General features: G+C 48.5%; 1 protein-coding gene across 1 annotated transcript in view; it reads right to left on the bottom strand.

Moving 5' to 3' along the window:
• Positions 1-16,179, bottom strand: part of gna13b (G protein subunit alpha 13b) — a 48,644-nt gene that overhangs the window by 30,444 nt on the left and 2,021 nt on the right. Inside the window, exon 2 of the mRNA XM_036942031.2 lies at positions 4,355-4,581. Coding sequence (XP_036797926.1) covers positions 4,355-4,581 — 227 coding nt within the window. The remainder of the gene's footprint in view (positions 1-4,354; positions 4,582-16,179) is intronic.

Genomic DNA, 16,179 nt, shown 5'->3' with positions numbered 1-16,179 from the left:
AACCCCTTTGTGTGCTGCAATCCAGGGAGCACGTGTCCCGAGTGCCAAACATGTCAGGCTTCCTGCTTTCACAACCTCTCTAACACACACACACACACACAAACACGTATTAAGCCTCTCGCTGCAGACATGCTGTCTGCAGAACAGGACTTGATCTTGATGCTTTAAGTAAACATTCCCCAGCCCTTATTCCCTTTCACCCCAATCCCCCCCGCCCCTCTCTTCCCTACCCCCCCCCCGCCCCTCTCTTCCCTACCCCCCCAGCCCCCCTCTTCCCTACCCCCCCCGCCCCTCTCTTCCCTATCCCCCCGCCCCCCTCTTCCCTATCCCCCCTCTTCCCTATCCCCCCGCCCCCCTCTTCCCTATCCCCCCCCGCCCCTCTCTTCCCTATCCCCCCCGCCCCTCTCTTCCCTATCCCCCCCGCCCCTCTCTTCCCTATCCCCCCCGCCCCTCTCTTCCCTATCCTAGGTGTTGCATAATCCCAATCCACAGCCTCAGACCTGTTCTCCTCTCCACCGAAGGCTTTATAGTGTTCTGTTACAAGCCACGCCCTCATTGACATGGGATCTGTTGAGGGTCCAATCAACACAGGGCAACAGAGTTAGAAGCAGAGTGTATAGAATAGATATGACTATGTCGTTGTTGTGAGAATGTATACTACATATGAACATTAAAAGCTTTGGTGTGGTCCCAGATCTCTCTCTCTCACCCTCCCTTCCTTTTCTGCAACAGTTGATTCCTTTCCTCTCTGCTCCATTCTACATCGGAGACTAAGGAGAGGGAGGGAGGGAGGGAGGGAGGGAGGGAGGGCAAGAAAGGGCATTGTTTTCATTTTCTATGGTTGACTTGATTTGTGTGTGAGTTAGCATTTTCTCCACACACAAACACTGATAGTGTGTGTGTGTGTGTGTGCGCGCGAGCAGCAAGCTCAGAAGCCATTAGTAGTGGTTTAAGGGCAGTAGATGCAGTCTGTTTTCAAATCAAATTTTATGCGCAGAATACACCAGATGTGAACTTTACCGTGAAATGCTTTCTTACGAACAATTTTCCCACCAGTGCAGAGTTAAAAAGTAAGACATTTAAAAATTAAAAAGCACCATTGGTCATTAGCCTGGGAAATGTCTGCTATCCCCTCCAGCGCCATTAAACTCTTTGTTTTAAATAAATGATTCCACTTTAAGATTAAACAATAAAAATAAGGTAGAATATTTTAATAATAATATTTTATATTACCATACACAATATAAACGTGATGTATTTATTTGATAAACAGACCACAAACAGCCCTAAGAATCAAACGCAACGTAAATTCGGACTCAACTTTGAGCCTCTCTAAAATGTTAACCCTCCTCTTAATGGTGAACCGAGTGTCCATTCTGTGTCAGCTTTGGGGAAGTGAGAGTGCGTATTAGCAGAACTGGGAGGGAGTATGGCGTGCTGCGGTTCTGTCACACCCCGGTCTCAGATGACAGCCTCCCTGGGATGAGTGAGTTGGCAGAGGACAGCTAACAGACAGACTAGCAGAAACCCCTTTAGAACCCATGGTAAAAAAAAAACATCACCAGGGAATCAGTTGTGGGTTTAGCAGGAATCAGGAAGTACACCTCACACAAACTGGTTTCAAATGGCTCAGTTGAATATTAGTAAACAGAATGTCTTATTTCCTGACTTCTTGGTATAGGTGTTCCTTCATAAGAGATTTTACAGCAGAAAATCTTCCAGAGACAAACAGTGACAAAGTAGCTTAAGTGAGTCAGCTGGTTGGAGCGTGTTCATCTGTATGCACCATCAGAGTAGTGGGGTGGATTTCTACACTGGCCACTTGTAGTGTTTGTATACAGTTGAAGGCGGAAGTTTACATACACCTTAGCCAAATATATTTAAACTCCGTTTTTCCACAATTCCTGACAAAAAAAATTCCCTGTCTGAGGTCAGTTAGGATCACCACTTTATTTTAAGAATGTGAAATGTCAGAATGATAGTAGAGAGGAAGATTTACTTTTATTTCTTTCATCACATTCCCTGTGGGTCAGAACTTTACACACCCAATATTTGGTAGCATTATCTTTAAAATATTTAACTTGGGTCAAACATTTCAGGTAGCCTTCCACAAGCTTCCCACAATAAGTTGGGGTAATTTTGTCCCATTCCTCCTGACAGAGCTGGTGTAACTGAGTCAGGTTTGCAAGCCTCCTTGCTCACACACGCCTTTTCAGTTCTGCCCACAATTGATCTATTTGATTGAGGTCAGGACTTTGGTGTCCTGAAGCCATTTTGCCACAACTTTGGAATTATGCTTGGGGTCATTGTCCATTTGGAAGACCCATTTGCGACCAAGCTTTAACTTCCTGACTGATGTCTTGAGATGTTGCTTCAATATATCCACATAATTTTCTTACCTCATGATGCCATCTATTTTGTGAAGTGCACCAGTCCCTCCTGCAGCAAAGCATCCCCACAACATGATGCTGCCACCCCCATGCTTCACGGTTGGGATGGTGTTCTTCAGCTTGCAAGCCACCCCCTTTTTCCTCCAAACATTACGATGGTCATTATGGCCAAACAGTCCTATTTTTGTTTCATCTGACCAGAGGACATTTCTCCAAAAAGTACGATCTTTGTCCCCATGTGCAGTTGCAAACCGTAGTCTGGCTTTTTAATGGAGATTTTGGAGCAGTGGCTTCTTCCTTGCTGAGCGTCCTTTCAGGTTATGTCGATATAGGACTCGTTTTACTGTGGATATTGATACTTTTGTACCTGTCTCCTCCAGCATCTTCACAAGGTCCTTTGCTGTTGTTCTGGGATTGATTTGCACTTTTGGCACCAAAGTACGTTCATCTCTAGGAGACAGAACGAACGCGTCTCCTTCCTGAGCGGTATGAAGGCTGCGTGGTCCCATGGTGTTTATACTTGGGAAACATTTCCAAATGCCTGAAGGTACCACGTTCATCTGTACAGACAATAGTCCGCACAGATGAACGTGGTACCTTCAGGCATTTGGAAATGTTTCCCAAGGATGAACCAGACTTGTGGAAGTCAACAAAAAATTTTCTGGGGTCTTGGGTAATTTCTTTTGATTTTCCCATGATGTCAAGCAAAAAGGCACTGAGTTTGAAGGTAGGCCTTGAAATACATCCACAGGTACACCTCCAATTGACTCAAATGATGTCAATTAGCCTATCAGAAGCTTCTAAAGCCTTGACATAAGTTTCTGGAATTTTAAGTTTAATCTGGCCCCTAAATACCGTAACAGTGAACAAGGCAGCTGAAATGTCACCATGCATCTAGGAAAGCCACTCCTGATGTAGGACAGACACTGGATGTATTGGGGTGGGGTGGGGGGACTAGTCCTTTAACAGTGTGTGTGTTGACTCTGTCTGCTCTATGTTTAATCATGATGAGAGAGAGGGGGGGGATGAGGGACTGGAACTGGAGGAGGCTTGGTGACTGTCTGCTCTATGTTTAATCATGATAAGAGAGAGAGGGGGATGAGGGACTGGAGCTGGAGGAGGCTTGGTGACTGTCTGCTCTAGGTTTAATCATGATAAGAGAGAGGGGGATGAGGGACTGGAGCTGGAGGAGGCTTGGTGACTGTCTGCTCTATGTTTAATCATGATAAGAGAGAGGGGGATGAGGGACTGGAGCTGGAGGAGGCTTGGTGACTGTCTGCTCTGTTTAATCATGATAAGAGACAGGGGGGTGAGGGAGCTGGAGGAGGCTTGGTGACTGTCTGCTCTATGTTTAATCATGATAAGAGAGAGGGGGGGATGAGGGACTGGAGCTGGAGGAGGCTTGGTGACTGTCTGCTCTGTTTAATCATGATAAGAGACAGGGGGGTGAGGGACTGGAGCTGGAGGAGGCTTGGTGACTGTCTGCTCTATGTTTAATCATGATAAGAGAGAGGGGGGGATGAGGGACTGGAGCTGGAGGAGGCTTGGTGACTGTCTGCTCTATGTTTAATCATGATAAGAGAGAGGGGGATGAGGGACTGTGCATAAACTGAATGAGTGATGGTAGTTTACAGAGTAAAAAGAGCATCAGTTCCAGTCTGGAGAATCCCCTGCTCAGTCCTCAGTACAGCTATTGATCATCAACAAGAGACCGACACACTGCTTTACAAGCCAACACTAAGACCACCGAGAGAGAGGAGAGGGGGGGGTGAGCAACAGAAAGACAGCGACAGGCCGAGTCCAACACTCAATTACTCTGTGCTCATCATTCCAGCTGCAAGCCCCTTTGTTGGTTGTATGTGTGTGTATGTGTGTGCAAGCCCCTTCGTGTGTGTGTGTGTGTGTGTGTGTATCTCTCTCACGCGTCTCTATCCATGTGTGTGTTTCTCTAGGTGTGTCCTCACCAGTTGGAACTCCCTGCGTCTGTCGTAGGCGTCCTGGATGCCCGTGTCGGCCCACAGGGCCTGGATGGAGGGCAGGTACTGCAGGAAGACCTTGGTCTCCACCATGCCGTGGGCCATCCTGGCCGACCTCGTGTCAAACGCCATCATGGTCTCTCCGTGCCTCTGGTTGGACGCCTCTCCCCACGGGATGTGGAGCTTTTCTCTGGCATCCACCAACACACGCACCCCTGGGAGGGAGAGACTGTGTTAGCCAACTGAGCTAATGACTAGGCATGAAGTAGATTAAGTAGAGGGTCATACTTCCACCAACACCCCTAGAGACCGAGGGGGGGTGGAGGGAGACCGAGGGGGAGAGATGGAGAGACCAGGGGAGCGAGCGGGAGAGACCGGGAGGGGGGGGGGGAGCGAGACCGGGAGACCAGGCGAGACCGAGCGACCAGGGGGAGGGGAGCGAGACCGAGAGACCAGGCGAGACCGAGAGACCAGGGGGAGGGGAGCGAGACCGAGAGGGAGCGAGACCGAGAGACCAGGCGAGACCTAGAGGGAGCGAGACCGAGAGACCGAGAGGGAGCGATTCCGAGAGACCAGGCGAGACCTAGAGGGAGCGAGACCGAGAGACCAGGCGAGACCGAGAGGGAGCGATTCCGAGAGGGGAGCGAGACCGAGAGGGGAGCGAGACTGAGAGGGGAGCGAGACCGAGAGGGGAGGGGGAGCGAGACCGAGAGGGGAGCGAGACCGAGAGGGGAGCGAGACCGAGAGGGGAGCGAGACCGAGAGGGGAGCGAGACCGAGAGGGGAGCGAGACCGAGAGGGGAGCGAGACCGAGAGGGGAGCGAGACCGAGAGGGGAGCGAGACCGAGAGGGAGCGAGACCGAGAGGGGAGCGAGCGACACTGAGGGGGAGCGAGACTGAGAGACCGGGGGGGAGCGAGACCGAGCGACACCGAGGAGGAGCGAGACCGAGACAGAGCGAGCGACACCGAGACGGGCCAAGAGGGACCGAGAACCAAGGGGGAGACAGTCACACATACAAACCCGTTTCTTCTGTAGTGCAAGAACACTCTCAAATAGTTTTAGGCACAAGCACTCACAGTACAGTACACGTGTCCTTGTGGGGACAACAGTCTTTCCCATTCCAACTCCTAACCCTAACATAGCCTTTATCCTTGTGGGGACAACAGTCTTTCCCCTTCCAACTCCTAACATGGCCTTTATCCTTGTGGGGACACAACAGTCTTTCCTATTCCAACTCCTAACCCTAACATGGCCTTTAACCTTGTGGGGACCTGGGAAATATATGTCCCAGAGAGAGAGAGATTTCCTTGTTTTACTATCCTTGTGGGGACTTCAGTGGAATTCCGGTACCCACGAGGACAGTAATACAAACACACCACAGTAGTCCTCCAGACAGACAGACGTGTCCCAAACAGTGCCCTATTCCCTATATACAGCACTACTTTTGACCAGAGACCAATGGTACTTCACTTTAAACTTCTTCACAACAGTATCTCGGACCTGCCTGATGTGTTCCTTGTTCTTCATGATGCTCTCTGCGCTTTTAACGGACCTCTGAGACTATCACAGTGCAGGTGCATTTATACGGAGACTTGATTACACACAGGTGGATTGTATTTATCATCATTAGTCATTTAGGTCAACATTGGATCATTCAGAGATCCTCACTGAACTTCTGGAGAGAGTTTGCTGCACTGAAAGTAAAGGGGCTGAATAATTTTGCACGCCCAATTTTTCATTTTTTGATTTGTTAAAAGTTTGAAATATCCAATAAATGTCGTTCCACTTCATGATTGTGTCCCACTTGTTGTTGATTCTTCACAAAAAAATACAATTTTATATCTTTATGTTTGAAGCCTGAAATGTGGCATAAGGTCGCAAAGTTCAAGGGGGCCGAATACTTTCGCAAGGCACTGTAGCTTAGTGGTTAGAGGGGCGGCAGGTAGCCTAGTGGTTAGAGGGGCGGCAAGTAGCCTAGTGGTTAGGGGGGCGGCAGGTAGCCTAGTGGTTAGAGGGGCGGCAGGTAGCCTAGTGGTTAGAGGGGTGGCAGGTAGCCTAGTGGTTAGAGCAGGTAGCCTAGTGGTTAGAGGGGCGGCAGGTAGCCTAGTTGTTAGAGGGGTGGCAGGTAGCCTAGTGGTTAGAGGGGCGGCAGGTAGCCTAGTGGTTAGAGGGGCGGCAGGTAGCCTAGTGGTTAGAGGGGCGGCAGGTAGCCTAGTGGTTAGAGGGGCGGCAGGTAGCCTAGTGGTTAGAGCAGGTAGCCTAGTGGTTAGAGCGTTGGGCCAAAAGGTTGATGGATCAAATCCCAGAGCTGAACAAGGCAGTTAATCCACTGTTCCCCGGTAGGCCGTCAATGCAAATAAGAAATTGTTCTTAACTTGCCTAGTTAAATAAAGGCTACATTTAAAGACATGTAAATTTAAAACCAGCTGCTGTTGACATGGGCTGGTCCACGTGAAGTCTGCAGGGATGTGTCAGTGTCACTGACCAGAGTGTGTGGTGACCAGAGTGTGTGCGTAACACCAACTGGTGGTGATGGAGGTGGTGTGGTGACCAGAGTGTGTGCGTGACACCAACTGGTGGTGATGGAGGTGGTGTGGAGACCAGAGTGTATGCGTGACACCAACTGGTGGTGATGGAGGTGGTGTGGTGACCAGAGTGTGTGCGTGACACCAACTGGTGGTGATGGAGGTGGTGTGGAGACCAGAGTGTATGCGTGACACCAACTGGTGGTGATGGAGGTGGTGTGGTGACCAGAGTGTGTGCGTGACACCAACTGGTGGTGATGGAGGTGGTGTGGTGACCAGAGTGTGTGCGTGACACCAACTGGTGGTGATGGAGGTGGTGTGGTGACCAGAGTGTGTGCGTAACACCAACTGGTGGTGATGGAGGTGGTGTGGTGACCAGAGTGTATGCGTGACACCAACTGGTGGTGATGGAGGTGGTGTGGTGACCAGAGTGTATGCGTGACACCAACTGGTGGTGATGGAGGTGGTGTGGTGACCAGAGTGTATGCGTGACACCAACTGGTGGTGATGGAGGTGGTGTGGTGACCAGAGTGTGTGCGTGACACCAACTGGTGGTGATGGAGGTGGTGTGTGGTTCCTGTGGTGAGAGGTGGGGCCCTCCTCCCCTTCCTTTCTCCTCTCTGTCAAACACACACACACACACATCCTGAGACAGACAGCTCTGACAGTCTAACCTGGGTCGACTACCCTCCTTGACCTGGCCTTGGCCTCTCTCTCTCTGGGGAGACACTAGGAACCAGACAGACCAGTTCATGTCCTGCTGAGACTAAGAGTCCATCAAAGTCAGTGCTGTTGAAGACAGGGCTGAAATGGATAGCCGAGTCACCCAGACCTGACAAACTGAGTCAAGGCAGGTCTACGGGAGGAGGCCCATAGATACCGTATCGAGTTGGAAGTTTATTTCTATGGAGTTTGATAAACTTGGTTTGAGGTTTAGAATTTCAAAAACAGCCACCATGTTGCCAAAGGTTCTATGACAGAATGTTGTTGTCTTCAAGGGACGTTTGGTGCCAACCAGGATGGTGCTCTGTAACGTCTCCAAATGCCAGGTACAGAAAGAGAGAGAGCAGAGCCTCTCTCTGGTTATACCACAGTAAGAGTCATATATATACACACACAGGGCCTTGGTCTAAAGTAGTGCACTATAAAGAGAATAGGGTGTAACTTTGGATGAACAACAAGCACAGTACAGGGACTACTACTACAGCCATAGAGGTTTTAACATTGTGATAAACAGAGAAGGACTAAAGGCACTGATAAGTAGACTGCCAGCTACAGACCACCGATAAGGAGTAGTATAATTAGACTGGCTGCCAGCTACAGACCACCGATAAGGAGTAGTATAATTAGACTGGCTGCCAGCTACAGACCACCGATAAGGAGTAGTATAATTAGACTGGCTGCCAGCTACAGACCACCGATAAGGAGTAGTATAATTAGACTGGCTGCCAGCTACAGACCACCGATAAGGAGTAGTATAATTAGACTGGCTGCCAGCTACAGACCACCGATAAGGAGTAGTATAATTAGACTGGCTGCCAGCTACAGACCACCGATAAGGAGTAGTATAATTAGACTGGCTGCCAGCTACAGACCACTAATAAGGAGTAGTATAATTAGACTGGCTGCCAGCTACAGACCACCGATAAGGAGTAGTATAATTAGACTGGCTGCCAGCTACAGACCACCGATAAGGAGTAGTATAATTAGACTGGCTGCCAGCTACAGACCACTAATAAGGAGTAGTATAATTAGACTGGCTGCCAGCTACAGACCACCGATAAGGAGTAGTATAATTAGACTGGCTGCCAGCTACAGACCACCGATAAGGAGTAGTATAATTAGACTGGCTGCCAGCTACAGACCACTAATAAGGAGTAGTATAATTAGACTGGCTGCCAGCTACAGACCACCGATAAGGAGTAGTATAATTAGACTGGCTGCCAGCTACAGACCACTAATAAGGAGTAGTATAATTAGACTGGCTGCCAGCTACAGACCACCGATAAGGAGTAGTATAATTAGACTGGCTGCCAGCTACAGACCACTAATAAGGAGTAGTATAATTAGACTGGCTGCCAGCTACAGACCACCGATAAGGAGTAGTATAATTAGACTGGCTGCCAGCTACAGACCACCGATAAGGAGTAGTATAATTAGACTGGCTGCCAGCTACAGACCACCGATAAGGAGTAGTATAATTAGACTGGCTGCCAGCTACAGACCACTAATAAGGAGTAGTATAATTAGACTGGCTGCCAGCTACAGACCACCGATAAGGAGTAGTATAATTAGACTGGCTGCCAGCTACAGACCACTAATAAGGAGTAGTATAATTAGACTGGCTGCCAGCTACAGACCACCGATAAGGAGTAGTATAATTAGACTGGCTGCCAGCTACAGACCACTAATAAGGAGTAGTATAATTAGACTGGCTGCCAGCTACAGACCACCAATAAGGAGTAGTATAATTAGACTGGCTGCCAGCTACAGACCACCGATAAGGAGTAGTATAATTAGACTGGCTGCCAGCTACAGACCACTAATAAGGAGTAGTATAATTAGACTGGCTGCCAGCTACAGACCACTAATAAGGAGTAGTATAATTAGACTGGCTGCCAGCTACAGACCACCGATAAGGAGTAGTATAATTAGACTGGCTGCCAGCTACAGACCACCGATAAGGAGTAGTATAATTAGACTGGCTGCCAGCTACAGACCACTAATAAGGAGTAGTATAATTAGACTGGCTGCCAGCTACAGACCACTAATAAGGAGTAGTATAATTAGACTGGCTGCCAGCTACAGACCACTAATAAGGAGTAGTATAATTAGACTGGCTGCCAGCTACAGACCACTAATAAGGAGTAGTATAATTAGACTGGCTGCCAGCTACAGACCACTAATAAGCAGTAGTATAATTAGACTGGCTGCCAGCTACAGACCACTAATAAGGAGTAGTATAATTAGAGGGCTTGCTCTTTTTTTTTTCACTCACTCACTAAACAGGGCTGTTTTCCAGGTGCTCTCTCTCACTAAACAGGGCTGTATTCCAGGGGCTCTCTCTCTCACACACGGCCTGGGCTGTTGATGTAATAATGAAGGATTGGATCAATAGATCAATGGCAAAACATCCATCGCACGCATTAGGCCCCGATGCTAACGATCAATAGCCTACGACCATAGAAAAACAGCCACGATGCTAACGATCAATAGCCTACGTCCATAGAAAAACATTAGCCACGATGCTAACAATCAATAGCCTACGTCCATAGAAAAACATTAGCCACGATGCTAACAATCAATAGCCTACGTCCATAGAAAAACATTAGCCACGATGCTAATGAGCCATCAAACATTAATGCATAAAAACTCAGCTAAGGGTTTCGGAGGCCAGAACAGAGAGCCTCTCTGGGAGGAAGAGCACGGGGCTTGTGGGTAATAATAGCTTCCTCCTTCCACAGTCTTATCACTGTTTAGTTCCTTTCTCTGCAGAGATTCAACTGTCATTTCTTTGAGGGCGCGCGCGCACACACACACACACACACACACACACATAAAAGACAGAAGGAGCTACAGAGACAGAATGACGGGGACATTCAAGTTCATTGATGACTAATTATTAAAAGGGGGATTATAAATGCACCAATCAAATAGCTCTCTGGGGATCAATCAGTCAAATGAGGGTCTGAAGAGACTTCCAATAGGTAGAAGACGAGCAGGTCTTTCAGACAAGGTCAAACATCAACCTATTCAAAAGGCTTGTGTTGTTGTTGATGGGAAGCCGGACAGGCTGGGGACTGGCGGGATATGATATTACCAAGATACATATTGTATCGGCACCATAGTATGGCGATTCTATATGCATCGCGACTCACCATGATACAATATGCGGATCGACTCACCATGATACGATATGCATCCCGACTCACCATGATACGATATGCATCGCGACTCACCATGATACGATATGCATCGCGACTCACCATGATACGATATGCATCGCGACTCACCATGATACGATATGCATCGCGACTCACCATGATGCGATATGCATCACAACTCACCATGATATGATATGTATTGTGATTCCATATGCATCCCGACTCACCATGATACGATATGCATTGTGATTCTATATGCATCACGACTCCCCATGATACGATATGCATTGTGATTCTATATGCATCACGACTCACCATGATACGATATGCATCACGATAGCTACCTAGTAGCTAACGTTAGCACCCTAGCAACTAAAAGCATTTGAATCGATATATAATATCGTCAAAAATAATAAATTGTATACTCTAACGTATCTATTTTACTCCCATCCCTGGAAGTCAGCAGACCCGTGTTCTCGCCAGATTCTGCTAGACGGGGTACCTGAAACAGCCAGCTGACAACATGAAAAACACTGAATAGGTACTTATGTTTAGGGGCTGAGGTTTCTTGGTAGACTGTTTCCTAATGATTGAAGTAATGACGTTATTATACACACAAAATATATTACACACACACAAAACATGCCACACACACACAAAACATGCCACACACAAAACATGCCACACACACACAAAACATGCCACACACACACAAAATATACCACACACACACACACACACACAGGAAGTGATCACCTGAGCGGTTGACACTAAGGACAGGAGGTGTGTTGTACCGTTTCACATCAGTGGAATTCTGAGTATTTCCGTTGATGCAATCTCCAGTCATTGTTTTCAAAATGACCTTTGACCTCTAGAGATAGCGGCTAACAAACACCACCGAGGCTCTTTCGTCAGCGCCTGCCGAGGCTCTTTCGTCACCGCCACATCCATACCAGGACAAGGCCTGACCCAGCAGGAACACTTGGCTGCAGAGGAAGTAAAGGAGCAGTTGGCTCTGTGGGGTACACCGAGGGTTTCTCCTGGCTGGCACACAGCAGTTATTCAATGTTGTGTAGAATGCCAACCGACATTGTTTTATCTCTACACGACACAGAACGATGTACCAGTTTGCTGTAAAGAAACAATCCCAATGTTCCATAAGAGTCGGAAACACACTTCCTTTCTGGAGTCCCTTAGAGCCGAACAGGCACAGCGTCACACACATAGTCTCCTAGCGCAGTAGTCATTAAGAGGCTGGGGAGGGTAAACAGGATACAAACAACATGCTGAGACAAGGCAGCAGACTCTGTGGCTCGGAGAAGAGGGCTGAGACAAGGCAGCAGACTCTGTGGCTCAGAGCAGAGGGCTGAAACAAGGCAGCAGACTCTGTGGCTCAGAGCAGAGGGCTGAGACAAGGCAGCAGACTCTGTGGCTCAGAGCAGAGGGCTGAGACAAGGCAGCAGACTCTGTGGCTCAGAGCAGAGGGCTGAGACAAGGCAGCAGACTCTGTGGCTCAGAGCAGAGGGCTGAGACAAGGCAGCAGACTCTGTGGCTCAGAGCAGAGGGCTGAGACAAGGCAGCAGACTCTGTGGCTCAGAGCAGAGGGCTGAGACAAGGCAGCAGACTCTGTGGCTCAGAGCAGAGGGCTGAGACAAGGCAGCAGACTCTGGCTCAGAGCAGAGGGCTGAGACAAGGCAGCAGACTCTGTGGCTCAGAGCAGAGGGCTGAGACAAGGCAGCAGCCCCTGTGGCTCAGAGCAGAGGGCTGAGACAAGGCAGCAGCCCCTGTGGCTCAGAGCAGAGGGCTGAGACAAGGCAGCAGCCCCTGTGGCTCAGAGCAGAGGGCTGAGACAAGGCAGCAGCCCCTGTGGCTCAGAGCAGAGGGCTGAGACAAGGCAGCAGCCCCTGTGGCTCGGAGCAGAGGGCCGAGACAAGGCAGCAGACCCTGTGGCTCGGAGCAGAGGGCCGAGACAAGGCAGCAGACCCTGTGGCTCGGAGCAGAGGGCCGAGACAAGGCAGCAGACCCTGTGGCTCGGAGCAGAGGGCCGAGACAAGGCAGCAGACCCTGTGGCTCGGAGCAGAGGGCCGAGACAAGGCAGCAGACCCTGTGGATCTTTGGCACACAGGGCTCTGCTCAAACATAGTGCACTATGTAAGGAATAGGGTGGCATTGGGGACTCAGAGGCATCAGCCAGTTAGACAGAAAGGACTAAACAGATTGACTCCTGGAAATCAACCTGTTCTATCAAACCCAAAGACCGTAGACCAGGGTTGCCCAACTCTCTTCCATGAGGTCTACCGGCCTGTGGGTTTTCAGCCCAACTCTCTTCCATGTGATCTACCGGCCTGTGGGTTTTCAGCCCAACTCTCTTCCATGAGATCTACCGGCCTGTGGGTCTACCGGCCTGTGGGTCTTCCTGGAGATCTGTGGGTTTTCAGTCTTGTAGGTTTTCAGTCCAACCCTAATTTAAACACACCTGATTCTACTAATTAGATGCTCAAAAAGACCTTAACTAGCTGAATCAGATATGCTAATTTAGGGTTAGACTAAAAACCTACAGGACAGTAGATCCTCAGGAAGAGGGTTAGGCAACCCTGCCCTAGACTGAACAGGTGTTCATAGCACATACTCACAAAGCATCTCAGAGTAGGAGACATTGCTGGTCTAGGATCAGTTCTGCCTATTAGATCAATGAATAACACAGGGGGTATCTGATCCTAGATCAGCACTGAGAACCCCAGAGGCTTTAAAATAAAGTTGTTCTAACATCTGTTTAATAACTGAAAGAGTTGACTCACGCTGGGAGAGTTCAGCCTAGATCCAACACCACCCGTTCATCCATCTATGACATCACAAGAGGAAGTGCAACACCCGAGGCCCCTGCTAGCTCCTCACGAGTCGGCCGGACAGCAAAAATCTGCCACTGTCATTAATGCTACACAACGCCTGTTGGCTCACATGACACCCTATTCCCCATATAGTGCACTACTTCTGACCAGACCCCCCACTATGGACCCAAGTCAAAAAGCAGTGCACTATCTAGGGAACAGGGTACCACATTAGACTTAGGCTATACTATCCAGACATGCACTAGGCTGTTCTTCCAGAGAGACCAGGGGGGGGAGGGGGGGGGTAGATCATATCACTTCTTAGGGATAAAATACAGTCCAGATAAACAGGCCTGTAGAATGTAAATAAGTACAACAAGATTTAGGAGACAGGGACAGACCATTTATTTAGCTAAAACAAACACACGCACCCACCCCCATCAGGTCAGAACTGAAGACTTAACGGGGGGAGATTTAGCAGAAGGGAGATTTAGAGATGGATTAAAGAATTTAAATCATAACATGATGAGCCAAGGCCCTTTGTTTATAAATAGAAGACCGATGAGATAAAGTCCCTAAACACAGGCCTTTCACCACCAGGTCTATAGGCTACATCTATATTTCCGGTCTGACGGACGCCGAAGACGAGAACAGAGCAGCATCATCGGGGGGCTTCGTCCCCCAAATGGTGCACTACTTTATACCAGGGTCCATAGGGCGCAGGCCAACACGTTAGTGCAGTGTATAGGGAGCCATTTGGGACGAACCTCAGGACTCCCACCATTCATCTGTCACATAGAAGACAAAACACAGCGTTCCTCATTGGGGATCCTGCCCGGGCTTAGCCAATCACCCACAGCCAATCACCCACAGCCAATCACCCACAGCCAATCACCCACAGCCAATCATCCATCTGTCTGTGTGTGTGTGTATACATTTCCCCCCCATTCATGCATTTCACAGTAAGGATATGACATCATGGTGTGAGGCTGGGAACCCCCTGCACCCACCCACACAGACAGACAGACAGACAGAGCTACCGGGGACATCCTCCATGTCTGATGATTAAATAACAGTAAAGTACCCATCTAAAATTAACACAATGATTCAACATGATTCTTTAATAGGAGCTCTGAGAAACGGTGCGTCAACAAGAAGACATTAAATGGAAGAGTTTAGTCTACGTACGACAGATCTAAGATAAATAGCGTCATTGTGCTCAACGACTCACAAAGGAAAAGTTGACCAAAAAAACAACAACAACAACACAATGACTATAATTGTATAGTTGACAATTAAATGTATTTCCTCGGGACTGCTACACTAACAAACCAGTGTGTACCAGGAAACCTAAATTAGTCTGCGTAATGAACAAAGTAGCCAACTAGTAGGGGGGGGGGGGGGGAACGGAGAGTGGTTTCACCCCCATAAAAGATGTTTGTTTGCATAACAGGAGTTATCGGACTGTAGTATTGCTGTACATCCCTGGTAATATCGTTGACTAGTGTGTGCAGGGCTGGGTTGTCACGACTACCTGACCTGGTATGACCACGCAAGTTGGAGGCAGAAACACCCCTTTCATGTTCTCTCTCTCTCTCTCTCTTCAGATTTTATACAGCTAGGCCTAATGCCTCAGTCTACCAAAACGTGACCGACATCCACCGGTGTTGAACTTTCAACTAAACACTCAACATTCAGGGGAGGTTATGTCAAGTAAAGATTTACAGTAAAATATCAAATAGCTAGCTAGGTAATAAACAAAATAGCCAATTGATCTAGCCAGCAAGTTTGACAGACTGTCTGGGTGAATACAAACAATTGGAATACGAGCGATCACATCACATCGTATCGCCGCCTCAAAACAACATGGTTTCCAGTTGCCCTATAAAGGACGTAGGAGGTTAAAATGCTGAGGCCAAAAAAACAACTGCCACATTTTTAAGAGGACGTAATTATTTTTTTTTTAACGAAAATCCTGTTACTGAAGGTTTATCAATAATCGGCGATTCCTTGTCCGTCGGTCCTGATTGCATAATGTGTGGATATCGGTATGGAAACGGTCTGAAACCGGTGCCTATATGATGTGATCGACAGTGGTAGGCCACATGGAAGCGTGTCTTGCATGCTGTTACCACGCTTACAGGCAGGTCGTGGCAACCGGCCTCATAGACTTCAATAAGAGTAGGGCGGCGGGTGCCAAAACGGAAGTGGCAAGTGGTTTGTGGTGCTCGTCCCCGTGAGCAGCGGCAGCACTGCTGGCTCAGCACCAGAAGATTAAATTAGCTGAAGTCTTGAGCGGCCGTAGCACGTGGTCGACCAATGCACAGAGCCGTAGCACATGGCTGACCAATGCACAGAGCCGTAGCACATGGCTGACCAATGCACAGAGTTCATCTTGCCAACCAATCAAAAACAACATTTTAATGACAATATTCAAGCTGACAACAACCGGGACCGCTCGTCTCTACACGGTAGACAGATTTTATTTTGCGGCTCAACTGCCGTTTAGTGCTGCTCATGTGTAAACACCTTTATAGTGCAGGTTTGAAGAAACGTTCAGGTTCCCGAGATTTCT

Source organism: Oncorhynchus mykiss, chromosome 13, assembly GCF_057628025.1.
Source record: "Oncorhynchus mykiss isolate SJ-2025 chromosome 13, ASM5762802v1, whole genome shotgun sequence".
In the NCBI taxonomy this organism is placed as follows: Eukaryota; Metazoa; Chordata; class Actinopteri; order Salmoniformes; family Salmonidae; genus Oncorhynchus; species Oncorhynchus mykiss.
This window is presented reverse-complemented; position numbering and strand designations above follow the sequence as displayed.